This window comes from Aythya ferina (assembly GCF_964211825.1).
Source record: "Aythya ferina genome assembly, chromosome: 10".
Lineage (NCBI taxonomy): Eukaryota > Metazoa > Chordata > Aves > Anseriformes > Anatidae > Aythya > Aythya ferina.
The window spans coordinates 12,528,254-12,548,748 of NC_140306.1; the positions used below are offsets into that span (position 1 = coordinate 12,528,254).

The 20,495-nt window shown below is 34.6% G+C and overlaps 1 protein-coding gene across 1 annotated transcript in view; it reads left to right on the forward strand.

Annotated features, from left to right (window-relative positions):
* The window catches only part of DNAH12 (dynein axonemal heavy chain 12), a 68,797-nt gene that overhangs the window by 19,517 nt on the left and 28,785 nt on the right, over positions 1–20,495 (forward strand). The window contains exons 23-44 of the mRNA XM_084531247.1: positions 539–658; positions 1,069–1,225; positions 1,476–1,648; positions 2,581–2,733; positions 3,136–3,375; positions 4,437–4,682; positions 5,016–5,135; positions 6,039–6,148; positions 6,968–7,151; positions 8,252–8,392; positions 9,161–9,244; positions 9,328–9,516; positions 10,234–10,353; positions 11,106–11,294; positions 11,828–11,979; positions 12,697–12,835; positions 12,923–13,089; positions 14,131–14,386; positions 16,228–16,527; positions 17,213–17,391; positions 18,494–18,686; positions 18,777–18,938. Coding sequence (XP_084387373.1) covers positions 539–658; positions 1,069–1,225; positions 1,476–1,648; positions 2,581–2,733; positions 3,136–3,375; positions 4,437–4,682; positions 5,016–5,135; positions 6,039–6,148; positions 6,968–7,151; positions 8,252–8,392; positions 9,161–9,244; positions 9,328–9,516; positions 10,234–10,353; positions 11,106–11,294; positions 11,828–11,979; positions 12,697–12,835; positions 12,923–13,089; positions 14,131–14,386; positions 16,228–16,527; positions 17,213–17,391; positions 18,494–18,686; positions 18,777–18,938 — 3,774 coding nt within the window. The remainder of the gene's footprint in view (positions 1–538; positions 659–1,068; positions 1,226–1,475; positions 1,649–2,580; positions 2,734–3,135; positions 3,376–4,436; positions 4,683–5,015; positions 5,136–6,038; positions 6,149–6,967; positions 7,152–8,251; positions 8,393–9,160; positions 9,245–9,327; positions 9,517–10,233; positions 10,354–11,105; positions 11,295–11,827; positions 11,980–12,696; positions 12,836–12,922; positions 13,090–14,130; positions 14,387–16,227; positions 16,528–17,212; positions 17,392–18,493; positions 18,687–18,776; positions 18,939–20,495) is intronic.

Here is a 20,495-nt window from a genome sequence, read left to right on the forward strand (position 1 = left end):
TCCTGCACCTCATGACCCCCACAGTAAAGCATTATTTCCTTATATTTAATCTAAATCTACAGTCATTTACTTTAAAGCCATTACCCCTTGTCTGTTGTTATACTCCCTGCTGAAGAGTCCCTCTTCAGCTTTCTTGTAGGCCCACCTTTAAGTACTGGTAGGCCACTAAGGTCTCCCTGGAGCCTTCATTTCTCCAAGCTGAACAACACCAACTCCATCAGCCTCCATCATAGAAGAGGAGCTCCAGCCATCTGATCATCCTTGTGGCCCTCCTCTGGACTCACCCTAACAGGTCCACATCCTTCCTGTGCTGGGGGCTCCAAAACTGAGTGCAGGGCTCCAAGTGGGGTCTCATGAGAGTAGAGCAGAGGGGGAGAATGACCTCCTTCAGCCCGCTAGCTGCACTTCTTTTTATGCAGCTGGCTTTCTGGGCTGCAGGTGCACATTGCTGGCTCTTGTTGAGCTTTTCATCCAGCAATACCCCACTATTTAAGTATGCACTGACACTGTATTTGTACACTGTATTTATCTCTTTCAGGCATATCTAGAGACTGAGAGAAAAAGCTGGGTTCTGGAGTGGCCTGGACAAGTAGTTTTGTGTGTGTCTCAAATGTTCTGGACAAGTGAGGTACATGAAGTTCTTTGCAATGGACCAGAGGTACTATGTAATGCGTATTATTATTTTATTTTTAAATTTTTATTCATTTTTCATTTCAGCTGATGTATTTTGCCTAGTCAAATCTTCTCTTTCTACAATCAAAATAAAATTTGATAAAATGTCAGCATATGAGTTTGATATGCATGAATATCTGTAAAGTGATTTATACCTTTGATTCAGGTATTTGAATACTCCTGTTTAGAGCAAGCCTGGATTAAAATGTAGTTTTGGAACATACATGAAAAACAGTGATTGAGAGAAAAATTGATGGAAAAAAAAAAAAAAAGATGATGTAAAAATATATAGGTTTAATAAGCAATCTCCATTAAGGTATTTAGTTACTGTGAAGAAGTCTGGAACACTTGAAGCTGTCATATACTCAGTTTCATAATTACCTTTTTTTTTCCCAGGAGTTAAAGGATTACTATAATACACTTCAGCTTCAACTAAATGATATCGTAGAGCTGGTAAGAGGAAAACTTTCAAAGCAAACAAGGACTACTCTGGGTGCCTTGGTTACTATTGATGTTCATGCTAGAGATGTCGTCATGGAAATGATTCAAAGTGGTACTTCTCTTTTAAAAATATTTTTCTTTCTGTGTCTCTTTAATTTCATTATGCTGAGATAATTAAAAAATGCTAATCGGTCTGATTTTGCTGCATAAAACACAACAGTTTTAAGACATGAGCATCAAATGTATGTGAGTATTTGGATGCGAGCATAAACAGTAATAATTTCAAAGTCATTTTAAATTTAAATCTAATAGAAAATCCAGTTACCTAAAACTTCTCTTACTTTTAATTATGTATTTATCAGGTGTACAGAGTGAAACAGACTTTCAGTGGCTTGCACAACTACGGTATTACTGGGAGTCTGAGAACGTTCATGTCTGCATCGTTAATTGCAATGTAAAATATGCTTATGAATACCTTGGAAACTCACCACGCCTTGTCATTACTCCTCTAACAGACAGGTGTTATCGCACCTTGGTATGATCTCAACAATAAGTGGTACTAAATACCATATTTACTGTAGTATGTTATTTTTTGAATTGTTCATTATAGCCATAGTTTTAGGGCTCTCAGTTGTTCAGAGACTGCTATTTCTGTAAAAGACAACTTTCAAAGACCATAATTTCTATAGATTATTGAAAATGAAATTGAGCTACAGTAGCAAATCTGGACAGCCCATCAACATGACTTAAATTTTAGTGGATTTTTTTGTTGTGAATATGATTTTTAAAATATGTACAGAAAAACTTCCCTGTTTAGGTTTTGTCACTTTCTAGGTTACGAGAACATAAAATCCATTTCTGATGCCCTGTAGTTATTAAATGAAATGGCGAAGGAACCACTTCTGATCATAGCTTTCCTAAGACTAGTAGGAGTTTAGCAACTTTTTAGTCTCCCTGCTTCTGTTAGAGGTGTTTACTGTTTTATCATCAATTAACCTTACAATGGAAAATTACCATGCATACCAAAATGATATACTGTGAGGAGTACAAATGCAACAAAGAGGGACAGTGTAGGAAAGAAAAAGAGAATATGAAAAAGTATATTAAAGTAGTAGTGGAGGTAGAAAATAGTAAACTAATTGCTTCAAGTCTGGTGTGAAAGAAGTATCTAAACAAGATGTATCTAAACTGGATTCAATAAAGTTCGAGTAACTAATCATGGTCATGATCATAATGTATAAAACCAAATTCTCTTTTAGGAAAAATTTATTTCTCTTGTCTCTATTTCTAAGTCATAAGTAAATTTCAGTTTATTTTTAAATTTGCATAATATATAAATGTACTTTTTCTGTTAGTTTCATACAGTCATTTTATTTATCTAATACAATTTAAAGTAACACTTTCATTCAGAATAATTTCATATGAATGAAGTACTAATAATTTCTATAAACTATGTCTGTTCCTTAGATCGGAGCTTTTTATTTAAACCTTGGTGGGGCCCCAGAAGGTCCAGCAGGAACAGGTAAAACAGAGACCACCAAAGATTTAGCTAAAGCTTTGGCTGTGCAGTGTGTTGTCTTCAACTGTTCTGATGGCCTTGATTACCTGGCAATGGGAAAGGTAAATAGAATTAAATGTTAGGCTTTGTATTTTATTTATTAGGATGAAAAACTGTAGGGTGCCCACTTTGCAGCCACACTTGAATAAATTAGTGTCGCTTGTGGTTTGCTACCCTTGGACACAATATAATGCTCCCTACATATGTTAAACTTTCTATGCATCATGAAATCCTGTAAGTCACTAATTAAAAGAAACAAGAGTTCACCAGATAAGAATCTTGTGATTTAGCTTTCTTTAAAACAAAGACTTTGTCATTATATCATTGACCTTTGCTCTAAACAGGCTTAGATATTATCAGAATTGTATCTTTCATATAATTAAACTTCCAACATGATACTCTTAGTTTCTTTTGAATCCTTGAAAATTATGTTAGAGATATTGCTGTCTTTCTTAATTTTACAGTTTTTCAAGGGATTGGCTTCGTCAGGTGCATGGGCGTGTTTTGATGAATTCAATCGCATTGAACTGGAAGTATTGTCTGTTGTGGCACAGCAGATCCTTTGCATCCAGAGAGCCATACAGATAAAGCTAGAAACATTTGTTTTTGAAGGAACTGAACTGAAGCTTAACCCCAACTGTTTTGTAGCTATCACTATGAACCCAGGTTATGCAGGACGTTCTGAACTTCCAGATAATCTGAAGGTAAAATTGTAAAATACATGCCTTTGCTTAAAAAAATATTTTTAAAATAGTAATAAAAATACATATTTCTGGTATTATTTCAGGTTTACTTCATATTTTACCACATACTTGTTTTGTGATTTACACATACCAAATCTCTTTTTTCCTAACTACTTTTGTTATTTCTGAAAGACTTTAAACTTTTTTTTTTTTCCTCGTGTGTCTATTTCTGTTTTTAATGCTTATTTTTCCAGGCTGAAGACTTCAATACCATAACAAGTAAACTGGCAAGTGTCAGACTGTTATTATATTGTATTATTTGGATAATAACTTTTTTAGGATGGAAGGATATGTTGGAAGAATGCTTTAAGAAAGTATTTTTACATAACATTTATTGTAGGCTTGTTTAAAAGAAGTTCTGGTGAACTACACTTCATACATATAATGAGTTTGCTTAGATTACATGATTAAATAAAATCTAAGGGATTATTGTTGTGACTAGATGAGCTGTTTCATTAAGGAGGTTTGGCTTTAACAAAGTAATTAGGAGCCTTTTGGAAGCAGTGCTACAGTGTGCTGTTCCTTAACACTCAGGGTAGGGCAGAGTATGTGCTACACTATACGTGTCAATTTAAAGCAGACTTAATATGGTATGAAAATATGTCAAGCACTGATTACCTCAGGAAAGGAAGTGCATTCTCTCATGCTATCTACATCACTTACTGCTGTGTTGGATGCCATAAGTGGCAAACTGCACTCCTGGGGCAGTGTTGAGGGGAAATAGCTGCAGAGTGTTTTTTCTGCATTGAAGTGTACATGGAGATGGATCTTGATGGTGTTGTGTTTACATTAGCTTCATAGCAAGTCATAAACTCTCTCTGCATAAATTAGCACTTTTTCTATTTGATTGACTCCCAGTGTTCTGTACACTACTGCTTTCCAGTGTGACTGTGTCAATGATCCACAGCCTATCTACATAATCATATTAAGCAGTACTTCAGTAGAAAGTGGAAATGTTGTGGTGGGATGATCCATTACCCACAAAAATGATCTAAAGATATTTCTTTGGGTATGTGTTTCAGGTTCTTTTCCGAACAGTAGCCATGATGGTTCCTAACTATGCTCTGATAGCAGAAATTTCTCTCTATTCATACGGATTTCTGAATGCAAAGTCATTGTCAGTGAAGATAGTAATGACCTACAGGCTTTGCTCAGAACAGCTTTCCTCTCAGTATCACTATGACTATGGTATGCGAGCAGTTAAAGCTGTTTTGGTGGCTGCTGGGAATCTAAAATTGAAATTTCCAGAGGAAGATGAAGATGTATTGGTGAGTTCAAGGAATAATTCATAAGGAATTTTACTGGTGCGTGCAGTTCTGAGTTCTGAGGGTATTTCCACCACATCTTCACTGTCACATCACTGCTCCACTTTATTTATCTTCCCTATTTGTGAAAAAAAGATTGTCTTTTTTTTTTTTATTAACATCTGTTAAGTACATGCTGCACTTTCCAGTGCTCTTCTGCTGATTGCACAATTGTGTTTAACTGCTTATCAAAGGCACCATATAATTAATAATCTTTGTTACATATTGTTTTAATATCTGAACAGTTTATTCTTTGTTTCTAATGAGAAAAATAAACTGTATAATTGTTTTTTCTAGCTTCTTAGATCAATTAAGGATGTGAACGAGCCCAAATTTTTGTCATGTGATATACCCCTTTTCATGGGTATAACTAGTGATCTATTTCCTGGAATCAAACTTCCTGATGCAGACTACAATGTAAGTATACTTGTAACCTTTTGTTAGTAAAAATTATCAGTTTTGCTTGTTTATCTTGTAGCCAAGTGTAATTGATACAGTAATTTGTGAGTTGTTGTGAGATACAGAAAATTGTGAATGTTTGCAATGAAACTTTGTATCACAAAAAATTCTTGGATCTGTTGTAAATTTAATTCACATCTGAGTTCCCTTACATCCAGAAGGGCTGTGTAAGGCATCTTACAAATCAGAAACTGATCTGCAAATGTACCGGATTTCAGAGTCTCTGGCTGATTTCCATCCTAATTTTGGATGTAATTGATCCTAATTGTTGGATATATTTCAGTGAGATTAAGCTTTGTGCTTGCATTTTCTTTTTGCTTATAACAATAAATAAAGCACAGTTCCTTTGTAGGAGGATCATTGGGAAGAAGATGAAGATGGTGGAAAAAACAGAATGGATTCACTTTTAAAAATTTTCCAGTAAACACTAGACTCCTGTCAAAAATGTAGTATACTGATGCACAGGGTTGGTTTGCTGCTGCTGATATGCCTTTCCTGCAGGACAAAATTTGTAGTTAACTCCTGTTCTAGCATAGGAAGTACGGAAGTGATTTTTTTTTTTCTTCAGGGATGTTTGTTCTATTCTGGTTAATTAATATCTGAAACACTACTAATGTGAAAACCTTGACAATGATCCTAATTGTTCTACTGTAGTCCAGGAGATGAATTTACTTGATAGGGTGCAATGAATATTTACTTGTAATTTTACTAACGAATAAAATTAATAAATATGCTTAATCTGGAATACATTTATAATTAGTAAACACAAGAACAGGGTTTTAAAAGTGGGGGGGAGGGGAAGGAAGGAAAAGTAAAGAAAAACTTGTAGTAAATGATAAGACTGATTTGTTTTGATTTTAGGATTTTCTGGAATGTGCAAAAGAATGTTGTATTCAACATAATGTCCAACCTGTAAAAGCTTTCATAGAGAAAATGATACAGACGTATGAAATGATGATTGTTAGACATGGGTAAGGTTCCCATTACTGTTTCACAAGCTATTTTTGTCATCATTTGGGTTTATACCATGGTTATCTATATCACATATAAAAGGTTTTAATGGTGGCAAAATGTTTGTGTTGAAATATTTGGTTAACCAATACTACTTTAACGTGTACCGAAATTCTCATGAATCTAGTGTCCAGATTTTGGCCTGGATAGAGCTAATTTTCTTAATAGTGGCTGGCATGGTGCTGTGTTTTGGATTTAGCATGAGAATAATGCTGGTAACACACCGATGTTACAGTTGTTGCAGAGCAGTGCTTATACTGAGTCAAGGACTTTGCAGCTTCTCATACCACCTGCTAGTGGGCAGGCCTGGGGTGCTCAAGGAGCTGGGAGGGGACAGAACCAGGGCAGCTGGCCCAGCCTGGCCAAAAGGATATTCCATGCCATGTGGCATTGTGTTAAGCAATGGAACTGGGGGGACTTGGCCAGGGGGGCTGCCGTTGCTCAGAGATTGATTGGCCATCAGTCAGTTGTAATGAGCCATGGTGTTGTGTGTTAGTTATCAGATCTCTGCCATTCTGTTCCTAGGGGTATGTGTGTGCGTGTTGTAAAAATCAGGCAGATACACAATATAGGCTTGCAAGTTCATGTATGATTTTGAATACAACACATTTAAAAAGTTACTTTCTAGATATGTGGGACAGATCTATCAAAATATTTAAGCATATGGATGATGATGTTGGCCTTCATGTGGTCTGTAAAAGTAAAAATTGCAAGACATCTATTAACAGCTTTTATTTTATTTATTTATGTATTTATTTATTTTTTCTTCCATCTAACAGCTTTATGCTAGTAGGGGAACCATTTTCTGGGAAGACCAAAGTTCTACATGTGTTGGCAGATACACTGTCTCTGATGAATGAGCGTGGTTATGGTGAAGAAGAAAGAGTAATTTTTAGGACTGTGAATCCAAAATCAATCACTATGGGTCAGCTTTTTGGGCAGTTCGATTTGGTATCTCATGAGGTAATGCATGTTTTTAAAATAGCGTGTATTAATTGCCTGTCTTTATCTGTTTCATCCTGTCACATGCTGTGGCTTTCATGGGGCTTGTATGAATTTACTTTTTTTAACTGCATTTTAACTTTAGGTTAACTCATGATGTGATTGCACAGCTGTTTTCAGGTCTTTCAGGCATCTACTTCTGACTTTTAAGTCCCACTTCTAGACAGTGTTTCTTCATTCTCTGGAATCCAGTGTTTGTAGGGCTGTACTGTTAATAATATTACTGGTTCATTGGTTTTAAGAATCAACAAGCAGATATAACAGTATGTTTTTTTTGTTTTTTTTTTTTTAAACCCCATATATGTGAGACCTCCTTGATTCTTGATAGTAAACAGTTGAATTTGTGGTTTTATCACTTTAAACACACATGAGAACACAATTTTAATTAGTGTTGTTCTAACTCAGATGGCTGGTTTCAAATTAACGTTGAAAATGCAGCAGTAAGTGTGTATGTAGTTACATAGGTTTAAATATGCAAAATAAGCAATGCCATTCTGAGAGGCGTTGTCCTAATATAGCTCTATCCATGCTAGGGAGACATACCAAACTTAACTGGATTAATTTCTCTGTCAGTTCTGATCTAGTATAATCAAAGATGTGCCAAAACAATCTGGAAAAACTTATAAACTCATCAGTTCCCCACTGTAAAACTTAGGTTTGGAGAAGAAAAAATATAGAAGAGTGAATATGAAATACTGAAACTTAGGATGAGTCTGGGAAGAAGATGATGCAAGCCAGAAAAAAAGTACTTCTGACTTTCTGTGAAATGAATTCACTGTCTTCTGTTTTAACAAAAAGTATTTTTAAAGGCAAAAGATCACTGTTTTTAAATTTGCTAATGTTGTGTGCCCCTTTGTGAAACTGTAAAGCTGTATTCTGCTCTCCACAGAGCAAGAAAATTGTTAAAGAGAAGAAAAATGAAAAGGAATAGCTTACTTTTTTTTTCAGTTCAATATGAACAGTCTTTGGCAAATACTTACTAATAGGATTACTGGTAGTTTAATTTGAAATATCTATACTATTGTCTTTTTACCTTTCATTCCTACATTCTCCCCTTCTAGTGGACAGATGGTATAGTTGCTAATACTTTCAGAGAATTTGCATTATCTGAGACTCCTGAACGCAAATGGGTTATCTTTGATGGCCCAATTGATACTCTGTGGATAGAAAGCATGAACACGGTTCTGGATGACAACAAAAAGGTATCAGTGCAAATAAATGCCTAAATGATATATGACATTTTGAAACTATTCTTCTACATATAAAAACGCAAAAGGGAACAGGAAAACTTGGCATTTCAAATACAAGGTGGCTTTGAGAATAAGTTGTTAAGTCTTCTGTTTGTTTTTTGTTGTTTTATTTTGGAATCATAATCATAGTATCATCCCCTAAGACGTTTAATGTATAGTATTCCCTTAATATCAGATGTTTGTAATGAAAATGAATAATTCAATTTTAAATTAAAAAAAAATACAATCAATATAAAGTCCACAATTTCAAGTTGTCACTAATTAAGTTTCTGCAATTCCAACTGAAGACAAAAAAGGTTGCACTTTCAATATTAAATTCTGAAGTTAAATTTGTAACCATACAACTTCTGAAAATGGGCCTTAAGAATTTGAATGTGTATATAAAAAATACAGACGAAATTTTGAGTTTAAATTTTGGATAATTTGTGAAAATACTCGATTTGAACTATTGTCATATACAGGGTTGATAGTAATTGGTAATGAACCTACTGGTGGGATGATGTGGAGTACTATGATGTAAGTGAAGAATTTAGGTAATGCTTATAAACTACTGGTTTTTTGCTCCAAATTATTAAACATTTTATGTGGTTGGCATTGCTTCTGATTAAAGTGGGATTTGCTAATCTTCACGTATACATCCAGTGTGATAGGAAGGGTAATTGACAACTGCATGTTTTCTTTTTTTTGTAATCTTACTTGTGAATTTTTTCTTAATTGAAGCTTTGTTTGATGAGTGGAGAAATCATCCAAATGTCCCTTCAGATGAGTCTAATTTTTGAAACAATGGACCTTTCCCAGGCATCTGTAAGTTCTGTATTTAATGGAAATATAAAACTAAGTTAAATAAATTAAATATATAATAAAGGAAGTTTACCATTCTTCCCTAGCCTGCTACAGTCAGTCGCTGTGGCATGATTTATTTGGAGCCTTCACAACTAGGCTGGACACCACTTGTTACCTCTTGGTTAAGTAAACTGCCTGAACCTCTTAACCTAAAGGTACATCAAGATCTTCTGCAGGGACTTTTTGATTGGTTAATACCACCAGCATTACAGCTCCGTCAGAAACAGTGCAAGGTATTGTTTGTGATTTTTTCCTGCAGTAGTTAGGTGTCCACTTGCATTCTTGTTACTTGGGTAGTGAGAGCTTTTGTCTCTTGATGAGGATAATTACCATGTCTATGCAGCAGCCACCCATTATTTTGGGAAGTGCAACTGTTGTATCCGGTGTGAAAAGCTGGAAAGAGAACATTAGGTAAGATGTGTTGTAAGTTCATCATAGTTTCTACCTTGTTCTTTTCAAAAATTAATCATTCAAAGTATTGAGTGGAAAGTCACCCTTTTTTGCATTTTTGGTGGTGCTTTTCTGTGTTTTTGTTTTTGTTTGTTTATTTGTTTTTTCCTCTAAAGATGTTGTTTTGAATAGAGAAAGCACTTTTTTAAGTTTTAGGGAAATGTACATGTATTTTTTTTTTCAAACTATGTGTTTTTTAGTGCATGCTTTTTAGTGCATGGGCTTTTGCTTGTTCATTGTTGTAGTTGTTTCTGTGTGTTTTTATTTTAAGATGTAAGAATTGGAGGCCCCATGGTAGCCGTGAACATGGTTAACAACCTATATGTTGACATTTCAAGGCTAGCAAGAAGTAAATGATCTTTTGAATGAAAATCAGTGAAAATCTTGCCTCCGAGTATTTGTTCTGAATTAGCTAATTGTTTAATTACTTTAATATTTTGACTCCAAAATGTAAGCTAACTTAACTCAAAGTATAATACCCCTCCTTTTGTATCTCTTAGGAACTGGTACCTACAAGCAACAGCAATACTGTAGTAGCTCTTACACGGCTTTTTGAAATGTTGATCTGTCAACCTGTACAAGAAGATCCCACCAACAAAAACATCCATGTGTGGATTATGGTTGGTTTTGTGTGTTGTTTTTGTTTTGTTTTGTTTGTTTGTTTTTTAATCATGCTGTAAAATTTGTATGTATCTGTTTCTGCATATGCCTGTTTTCAAAACTAATTGGACTAACACAAACAACTTAGTTTAGGAGTAAAAGATACAAGAAACAATTTTGCTTCTTTGTTGTTCCCTTTCCACAAACTTTGGGAGTGCCCAGATGTGACAGCAGCATTACAAGTAACAGACGTGATTAGATATTTTACTGCTTTTCCAGTTATCTGGGATAACTACTGTTACAGATTGACTTGTTTGAGCAAAATTTCCTCAGGACAAGTTTTCTCTAGAAGTTATAGTAGGTGGACCCTCTGTCTAACCTTGTTTGGTGGTTCTTAAGATAGATCAGGGGAAAAAAAAAAAAAAAAAAAAAAAAAAAAAACCACCAGAATGTAGGAGCCTGTATTTAAAATTGAATTTGAAAATTCCTAGATCCTAGTTTGCAATTAGAGAATCCATGAGGCCACAAATCTCATCCTCTGTTAAGTGACATAATAATTTACTCTTTGGCCTCTATTTTTTTTTTCAAGTCTTTTTTAGTTTGCTCTGTCATTACTCAGATTTCTAGATCTCTTTAGACCAAGTGTATTCAAGGGCAACCTGTAACACCTTTATTCTTAAATACGTTTCAGAATTATGTCTGTTAATGAGACTGTACAGTGTTCAGATTATGTCATCTTTTTAGACAGCTGCTCATCTTTTTGCCTTTGCAGGGTTGCTTTGCTTTTGCCACAATCTGGTCCATTGGTGGAACTTGTGATGGTGATAGCAGAATTATTTTTGATAATTTCTTGAGGGAAACTTTGGCTGGAAAATCTGGAACAAATCCTGTACCAAAGGTAGTGGGAAAATGGGAATGTCCCTTTGAAGAGAAAGGCTTGGTCTATGACTACGTGTTTGAGGTAAGATTCCTTGCTTCTGTATTGACTGAAGTAAATTTTTACAGTCTGAAAGAAAGGAAAATAGAGGGAGATGTATATTTAACTTTACAAAGATTGTTGGATGTTGTGAAGTGTTGGTGCTGAATCAAATCCTATAGTGCATATTTCATTTATTAGTATTTTTAAAATACTAATGTGCTGACCACTTTTTTTTTTTTTTTTTTTTTGACAATACCAAGCTGTGCACATCAGTTATGGTCCCTTTTTAGATAAAGCTAAGCTGACAGGGTCAAGTCTGGTTTTGCATAGAAGGAAAGATGGCTATTTTCTGTAAAGATGGATATTGTGTCTGTGGTCTGTGGGCAATTTGTTTGTGTTACAGTTGTGTTTATCATATCCACTGGAAATGTTAGATTCTACTTGCTGGTTTAAAGTTAGGCATATGTTCTTCTGTATGTTTTTTTTTTTTCTTTTATCTGGTTGCTTTTTGTTTTTGTTTATTTTTTTCTTTTCCTAACCAAAAGCCTTCATTTTACATCTGTATTTTTTCCTAGCTAAAAGGCAGAGGATGTTGGGTTCATTGGAATGGATTTATTAAAAATATTAATTACAGTGATAAAAATTTGAAGATTCAAGATATCATAGTCCCAACTATGGATACAGTCAGATATACCTATCTGATGGAACTATTCATTGCCCATGGAAAGTAAGTAAATTCAATAGAAATTTCAGAACTATTTGTCATATGTAGAAACATCTTTTACTCTTTCCATTGACTTCATGTTTTTTATCAAGCCCTCAAGGCTTGTTTGGCCTGTTAAAAAGAGGCATTTATTATGAAGAATATAATTTGTTGCCTTAATGTCTAGGTTTGTTTTGTTTTGTTTCAATGAAGTCCTGTTATAATTCTGCTTTAGTGTGTTCATTCTGTGTCTTTCTGATGATTCAGTTACAACAACAGCTTGAGGAAGTTTTGTACTCTTTCTTCTTTGGTACTGAAATATATTTCAGTACTAAGTTAAAATCAATTATATTACATATATGTGTGTGTATAAATATATTATTATACAAAAGAACAAAATGTAACAATTTCAGGTTGAATTTCAAGGCTGAAAGTTTTATGAAGTTTAAATTACTGGAAGACCAATCAGGTGAAATTTAAGTTCCACATACTTCCATATATACTCCAAGGCCAGGAGAATGAGAGAATGAGAAATTTCTCCTTCTCCACCTCTGATCCCTTTGTCAATTACAAAGAGGTTGCGTGAATGAGTATTTTAAAACATTAGTGTCTTTTTTAAGGCATTTAATATTTTTAGAGATAGAACTTAGAGCCTTTGTCTTCTAGTTGCAATTAATTTGTAGTTGTTCAGATTTCTGTGGTCTATGCTTTCTTTCTTTCTTTCTTTCTTTCTTGGTGAAGACCACTGCTTTTAGTGGGACCAACAGGTACTGGGAAATCTGTATATGTCAAGGACAAGTTAATGAACAACTTGGAAAAGGAGCGCTATTTTCCCTTCTTCATTAATTTTTCAGCACGAACCAGTGCCAATCAGACTCAGGTTGGTAGAACAGACAATCTGTGCTTCAAAAATATGATCTATATAAATATTTAATCTGTGTTCTGAATATTCCTGTCTGCATTGTAGAACATTATTATGGCCAGGCTGGACAAGAGGCGTAAAGGAGTCTTTGGCCCTCCAATGGGAAAAAAGTGCATTATTTTCATAGATGATATGAATATGCCTGCCTTGGAGAAGTATGGTGCACAGCCTCCTATAGAACTTTTAAGACAGTTCTTTGACCATGGAATTTGGTAATTATTTGAAACAAAAGTGAAAAGTTCAAGTTGCTGCATTTGGTCATATAATTATTCACTTGAATTTTCTTTCCAAAACTTTCTTAAAATGCTTTGTAAATTTTATGATACCTTTGCTTTATATGAAAAACATTTAAAGTTGAAGTAACTTTTATGTTGTTCTTTAAGTGATTTTTCAATTTAGGAAATTGATAATTTTTTTCTTTTTTTTTTTTTTCTTTTTTTTTTTTTGTGCATGGGCTCTTGCTGAAATTCAGTATTTTTACGTATAAAAAAAAATAATTCTTTTACACCTTAATTTTTCTGTGTCAGCATTTATCCTTGTTTTTATTTTTTTCAGTGTTCTTTACTTTCCATTCTCTTCCTCCTCCTCACAGTGAATTGGCAGACCTATTTTTTAGAATGCAATTATATGTAACTTTTGATTTTACTCAATACATTGTTTTTTACTGATATCCAAGATTCTCCTGCTCATTAGAATATTTTTCATTACCTTTTCTTTTTAATAACATTGAAATCAGATTTGGTAGTAGGCATGAAGAGAAACAAGCTATATCTCTTCCTAGCTTTTGAGATTTTTTGGCTCAGCTTTGACTGGAAGATTGAACCAGGTTGCCTCCTGGGATTGCTTCCAGCCTGAATTACTCTGTGATTCCAGGCACTTCCTGAATAATGTTACTTTTGTGATTTCAGGCACTGCTCAAATGTCTGATACTCTTGAATAGAGAGAACATATATTTTGCCACCCTACAGTTTTAAATATTTGTTTCAAAATTTCAGATCAAGTTTTATTTAACCCTCATTAAACAAATAATCTTTCTTTCAGGCCAGTTTGATGTGTTAAGATGAGCTGGGGCATAGTTAGTTACAAGACTAGTTTGGGGTTTTATTGCTTTTTGGTTTTAATAGTTATATTTTTATATGTATGTACATATGTTATGCACACAGAGAGCATTCTGTAGTATGGGTGCATTTAAACTTTAACAAATGTGTTATATTTTTCTCTAACTAAATGTCACATTACAATTTATTTTGAAGGTACGATTTAAAGGATACATCTAAAATTACACTCGTTGATATACAGTTGCTTGCTGCTATGGGGCCTCCAGGCGGTGGGAGGAATCCTGTTACTCTTCGATTTTTGCGGCACTTCAACATTTGCACTATTAATTCTTTTAGTGATGAAACAATGGTCCGCATCTTCTCTACTGTAGTAGCTTTCTACCTACGGGCTCAGGAATTTACTCCTGAGTTCTTCTCAGTTGGAAATCAAATTGTTGCTGCCACGTTAGAGGTAAGAGGAGAAAACCTTAATGGAAGTTTCCTTTAGTTTTAGAAAAATTCCATTAGCTTTATAACTTAATTGGTGAAATAGAGATTTTAGATATTTTGTTCCTTGATATTTTTAACATACAGCCTCATATGCCGTGATAAAATTATCTCAACTTTATGGCTGCAGTAACCTTCTTATTCTAGGAAAAGTCTTTTTGAATGTATGTTAATAAGGGCTTCATGGTACCTATCCACATACATCAAGTAGGTCAGTCTGCAGTCTCTTTGGGGTTAGACAGGCACAAGAAGCTATGTCATGCAAAGGCAAAATGAAAATAGCAGTTGCAACACTCCCCAGAACCTTCTTTGAGAGACTAAGACTGAAGAAATAATCCTCTCCACTTCCGTGGAGACTCTTTTAACTTACATGTTGCAGATTTTGGCAAGTATCATATTTGCAAGGTACCACGTGCAAAAAAGGAATGGCAATTTGTGACATCTTTGCAAAGAAGCATCAATTTGAAGACAACATCTTACATATACATATAGATTTAACAGCTTATGTAGCCAAAACTAGTAGCAATGTTAACAAATCTAATGCCTACCATTAAGTATTCAAAATTGAAGTGCATCAGGTAGCTAATATTTGGCCAGTGAGGAATTCTGACAAAAAATCCGATAAGCTCCAAAGGCAAAATCAAATGGCTCAAGTTTCACAGGGGACATGAGTTTGGAATTATTAGCAAGTGACTTTCTCTTCTGCTGCAGAACTGAGGCCTTTCTCACACTTACACACTAGTTCCACTTATACCCAAGGCTGTATTCAAGACTGAATCCACCTTGTTCCAAGGCCTTATAGAGCCGATATTTTGGAACGCCTGCCAGATAAGACATTCAAAGTATGAATGATGTGAGGCTGACTGAATATTGCCACTGGAAATCTCTTTGTGCTTTCAGTTTATCCTTCTAAAAAAAAAAGGGGGGGGGGGGGAGAAATTTGCAAGAAGGTTTTGCTTCTTTCAGCAGAAAATAATAGTAGCAGCCCAGTACAGTTATTACATACAGCTGTTTGAGCGCATTTGACTATATGCTATTTAAACTGTTTACTTCTGTAAGGATAGAGAATCTGTTCTAGCATGGATTTACATCCAAGACAGTAGTATCTTCTGACTCCTGGGATTAAAGTGTAATGGAAGAACTAGGCTTTGGATATGAGATAGCAGGTGAAATAAGTGTGTAGACAGTACCATGGATATAGTATGACTGTTAAACTGTTGTTTTAGCATTTTGTTTTGGTTTGCAAGTTTAATGTTTGATAATTTTCTTCATATGAGTACACAGAGACAGATCAAAAGCGTCCTCTGCTGGCATTCCCTTAACATGTTACGTATGTTAAATGTAATGTCAAATGACATTAGTTCCATCATACAACATAGGCTATTGACAACATATACATTCAATGTTACAGTTAAACATCATCAAAAGATACTTTTCTTAATCTGACTTCATTCATCATTTTTGTGGGTTTTCTTTTTAGTTTTGAGTAATTTGTAGGTATACAAACAAATAGATTCAAACACCTGAAAACTAGGAAATTAGCATTACATAACTGATTACTTATCTCATCTGCAAATTTAAATTAATATTGCACATATGTTCCAGAACTTCATGAGAAGAATCTGGTATATTCACAGGACTTTGAGATCTTTGGACATTATTAGGATTTCTGAAGTGCGTGAAACGTTTTCTAAGAAAAATACACTTTTGGAAGAAAGACATTTTAAAATATCTATTCTAATAATACAGTCAGTGATAATGTCTTGTCAATTTTTGCTCATTTTTTTCTGTTTTTATTGCCTTTAGGTGTATAAGAAAGCTATCAAAAATCTTTTGCCCACACCAGCCAAATCTCATTATACATTCAACTTGCGTGACTTTTCACGTGTTATCCATGGCTGTTTGCTCATTAAGAGACATGCAGTTGAAAATAAGCACATAATGATTCGTTTGTTTGTACATGAGGTATTTCGTGTCTTCTATGACCGTCTAGTGGAAGACGATGATAGAGCATGGTTGTTCAATTTAATTAAGAATATTGTGAAAGAACATTTCAAAGAAGCATTTGATTCAGTTTTTGCACATCTGAGGCAGGAAAACACCCCTGTGAGTATCTCATTTAAGCTGTTGTAAAATCATTGTTTTTGTTAAAAATTTAGGACTAGAAAGTTTCTCAATAACAAGTGAGATGTTGGATTAGGTATGCTTGAAAATCAGAGTTGAATTTGGCAAAATGACTTCTTTGAAAAAAACAGGTGAAAATGTTTGGAAGGTGTTTGACTGTCATACATGTATATAAACTTCCTTTTCAAAATAACATTTAATTTAAAACTTTCAGAGTAACTTTCAGGGACCTGATTTACTGAGCAGAAAGACATTCCCTTTTTAAATCTAGCCCATCATTTATGAATTATGGTGTGGTAAACTGCATTCTGTAATTGTATCGACATTTTAATATTTTGAATGTTGTATAAGTCATGTCATATTCCTTGACATTCCCCTCCCTCCTCCCTCCCGCCCCCCCCCTCCCCCCTTTAATTGCTGTATAATAGAAATAACTTTGTGGTCATCGTTGCCCATTTCATATGTTGAGATTTGTGAAACATACATTGTACAAATTTGTACAATGGGAAATACAGAATTTTGAGGTGGGTGTTGCTTGTGAGTTGAAATACTTCAGTGCTTGTTCTGCTCTCTTGAGTATTTGTCTAAATTCTCCGTTCCTTCCTAAAGTTCCTACTGACAAATATTATTATTAAACACTACATCATTTGTTGTATATATACAATAGGTGACAGAAGAAAACATGAGAAGTTTGTTTTTTGGTGACTACATGAATCCAGAACTTGAAGGAGATGAAAGACTTTATGTTGAAATTCCAAACATTCAGCTGTTTGGTGATGTTGTAGAGCAGTGTCTGGATGAATATAATCAAACACACAAAACAGGAATGAACCTTGTGGTTTTCAGGTGTGTACACTCTGTATTATTGTAATACAAAGAGCTCTGAGCAGTAGTTGCTAATTCAGCATATCCAATTTTGCAGGCTATGTTTTTTGTTTCGTCCCCTTTATGTGTTCCTGGCGTTGCACATTTTTGGATGGAAATGAACTAATTTTTCTGCTATGGCTCTGCATTTTTCTATCAGAGAGTAAATAATGAGAAGGGTGGTTTTTTTTTTTGTTTTTTTTTTTTTTTTTTTCCTGAGAGACTCTTTGAATGTATTCTTCAGCTGTTACAGAAGCCTTGTGCACCAAATCTGGTGGGTGCTTGACTTCTGCTGGGCTTCTGTTACCAGTCAAGACTGATGTCAGTTTAGCCTGCAGCCACCTCCCTGTTGGTAGAGGTTACTGTGCCTTCATAATTGTCAGTGTAATCTGACATGTAGATGATCTGTGAAGATGACTAGTTAGTTTATACGTGGTTTATTTAGTCTAGGTCATTTTGACAATCTGGATTTGTAAGTACCTGTTTATACAACTGTACTGGGAGTGTGAACAGCTGACAGCCTCAGATTGAAGGCCTCTTCCTGAGCACAGAAGCAATAACCCAGTTACCTCACAGAAGGGCAGCCAGGAGGAAGGAGAAACATGTCTGACTTTAGCCTTAGAGACCCCTCTCATGGGCAGCATCCTCGTTTGACTACGTTATTTTTCTAACCAATCAAAATGAACAAGACTTTGAAATGCTTCAACTATTTTTAAGACCACTTGGAACTACTCAGCTTACCTTAACTACCCTACACCCCGTGCTTAAGCAAGGTCTCCTGTAGATCTTGCTGCATATTCCAAAATAAACCATGGTTGTGTTTCCACAATAGGCAGGGCTCTCAGTGAGGTGCAGATACTGGTTTCTGAAGATGTCATTCCCTTCTCTATTTCACATATAAATTATAAAACATTTGTTTTTGATTTCATTTTATCGTGGTGTATATAACTGCCTTTCTCACCCTCCATGTGCTTTCAGAAATTTGTGTTGGAGGTGGTACTTCTGTACATTTTTAATGGGTTTATTGGTTCACAGGTGTATGTATATTTCTGCCATTCTGGTAATTACCACATTTCACATTTAGGTATGTGTTGGAACATTTGTCTCGTATAAGCCGTATACTGAAGCAGTCAGGGGGTAATGCTTTGTTGGTTGGAATGGGAGGAAGTGGACGTCAGTCTTTGACTCGTCTAGCAGCATTTATGTCAAAAATGTGCGTTTTTCAACCAGAGATTTCAAAAACCTATGGCACAAATGAGTGGAGAGAAGACCTGAAAGTGAGTATTAATAACCTGTTCGCATTTTGACTTGATTTTGAAGAAGGATGTTTCGGACTATACAATATTTTAACTGTCTTGCATTTTTAGAGTCTGCTGAAGAACGCAGGTGTAAAAGGCTTGAAAACTGTATTCATAATCACAGACGCACAAATTAAAGAAGAAAGTTTTTTAGAAGACATTGACAGTGTCCTCAACACTGGGGAGGTACCCAATCTTTTTGCGGCAGATGAAAAACAAGAAATTATAGAGGTATCTTTATAACTTCTTTTATTCTCTGTCATCTCCCATTTAATCTATTTTGTCAGTGCAATATGAAGTATGCCTTAATTCAAAGTAATTTGGGGGTATATGCATTCAATTTTGTGATTTTTTTTTGGAGATTTTTAGATCAATCAGCTAGTTATTAGTAAGCTGGAATAGTTTATGCCTACTACAAGCTTTAATTCTGACCTCACATTCTGCTCACAAACCCATTAAGTTGTGCACATAGGGAATGTTGTTCACAAATACGTTAGTATGCTGGGGCCATAGTTATTTTTTACATTATATTGTGCAGAATAAGAATGTACCTCATAATGTTTTCATTTATCCATTCAGGACAAAGATGTATTTTGAGAAAAAAACAGCCTGTCTTTGTCAGTAGACTCTCGTTGTCTAGGGCACTGTTATACAGCATTTCATAGTCTTGACACATCTGATCAGAGAGAAGCTGGGGGAAGGTGCTCCATGAAATCAGGCTTAGAAGTAAAGACGGGAAATTAATAAATAAATAAATATAACCTAAATCATGCTTGGAATTTTCAAAATAACAATCACTGTATGGGGGAGCTGGAGGCGTCAATCTCTGTATACCTCAAGTTGTATACATAATGTGTCCCTTTTACAACTTTACAGTTTGTACAAACATATCCAATTGGTGTGTGCTAGCACTTGGTAGCTATCTGTAATATGCCTGCTAGGACAAAGTTACTTGTTACTCATTTAAATCTGCTTCATCAAAATATTTCCACTTTATTGCTAATAATCTGATTTTTGTCATTTACTTTAATTGCAGGGTTATGTAAAGCATACATGCTCTTGTGGAATAAGTTGAGTTGTAGGGAGGTCTAAGTGTAAGGTCTAAGTGTTTCATGGATTGTTAATTGAGGGTAATACTTTTATGAAGTAGTCTTTTTTTTCTTTTTTTTGACAGTTTTTTTTTTTTTTAATAAATGAATAGAATGTGTTTGAAACTTGAATATTCCTCTCCAATTAGGTAAATACAGCATATTTTAGTGTAATATTAATACTGAAAATGTTCTCAGTAAGTTAGTGTCTTGAAGTGTTGTTTAGGGAATTTATATAGTGCTTAAAATGTAGATGAGAACAACATGTGTTTTTGTGTAATGAGAGTAGTAATTTGCCTCATCTGTTCATATATCCTAAATCCCTTTGAGTGACTGAAGATGGATTGTGATTAAGTCTAATTTTATTTGTTCATCACCTGAAGACTTTGGTCCTTTATTTCCTGAGGGAGCTAATTTAAAATTTTGGTTTTCCTAATCTGTCTTAGCCATCTGTCTTATCCTAATGTGTCTTGTGTATCTGGCACTTGGAATCTTTTTTTTTTTTTTTCCAATTTTTGTTCTGATGTATTCTCGGTTGTTCAGCGCAACAGGTGATCTTTTCTAGAATTATTTGTTAGTGTCACAGATTTACAGTAAATGTACTATTTACTCATATTTATATACTCATAAATATTTACAATATTTATTCATTTACTTATTCTCAACTAGTACTTAGTGTTCATTTTTTCTTTCTAGTTTA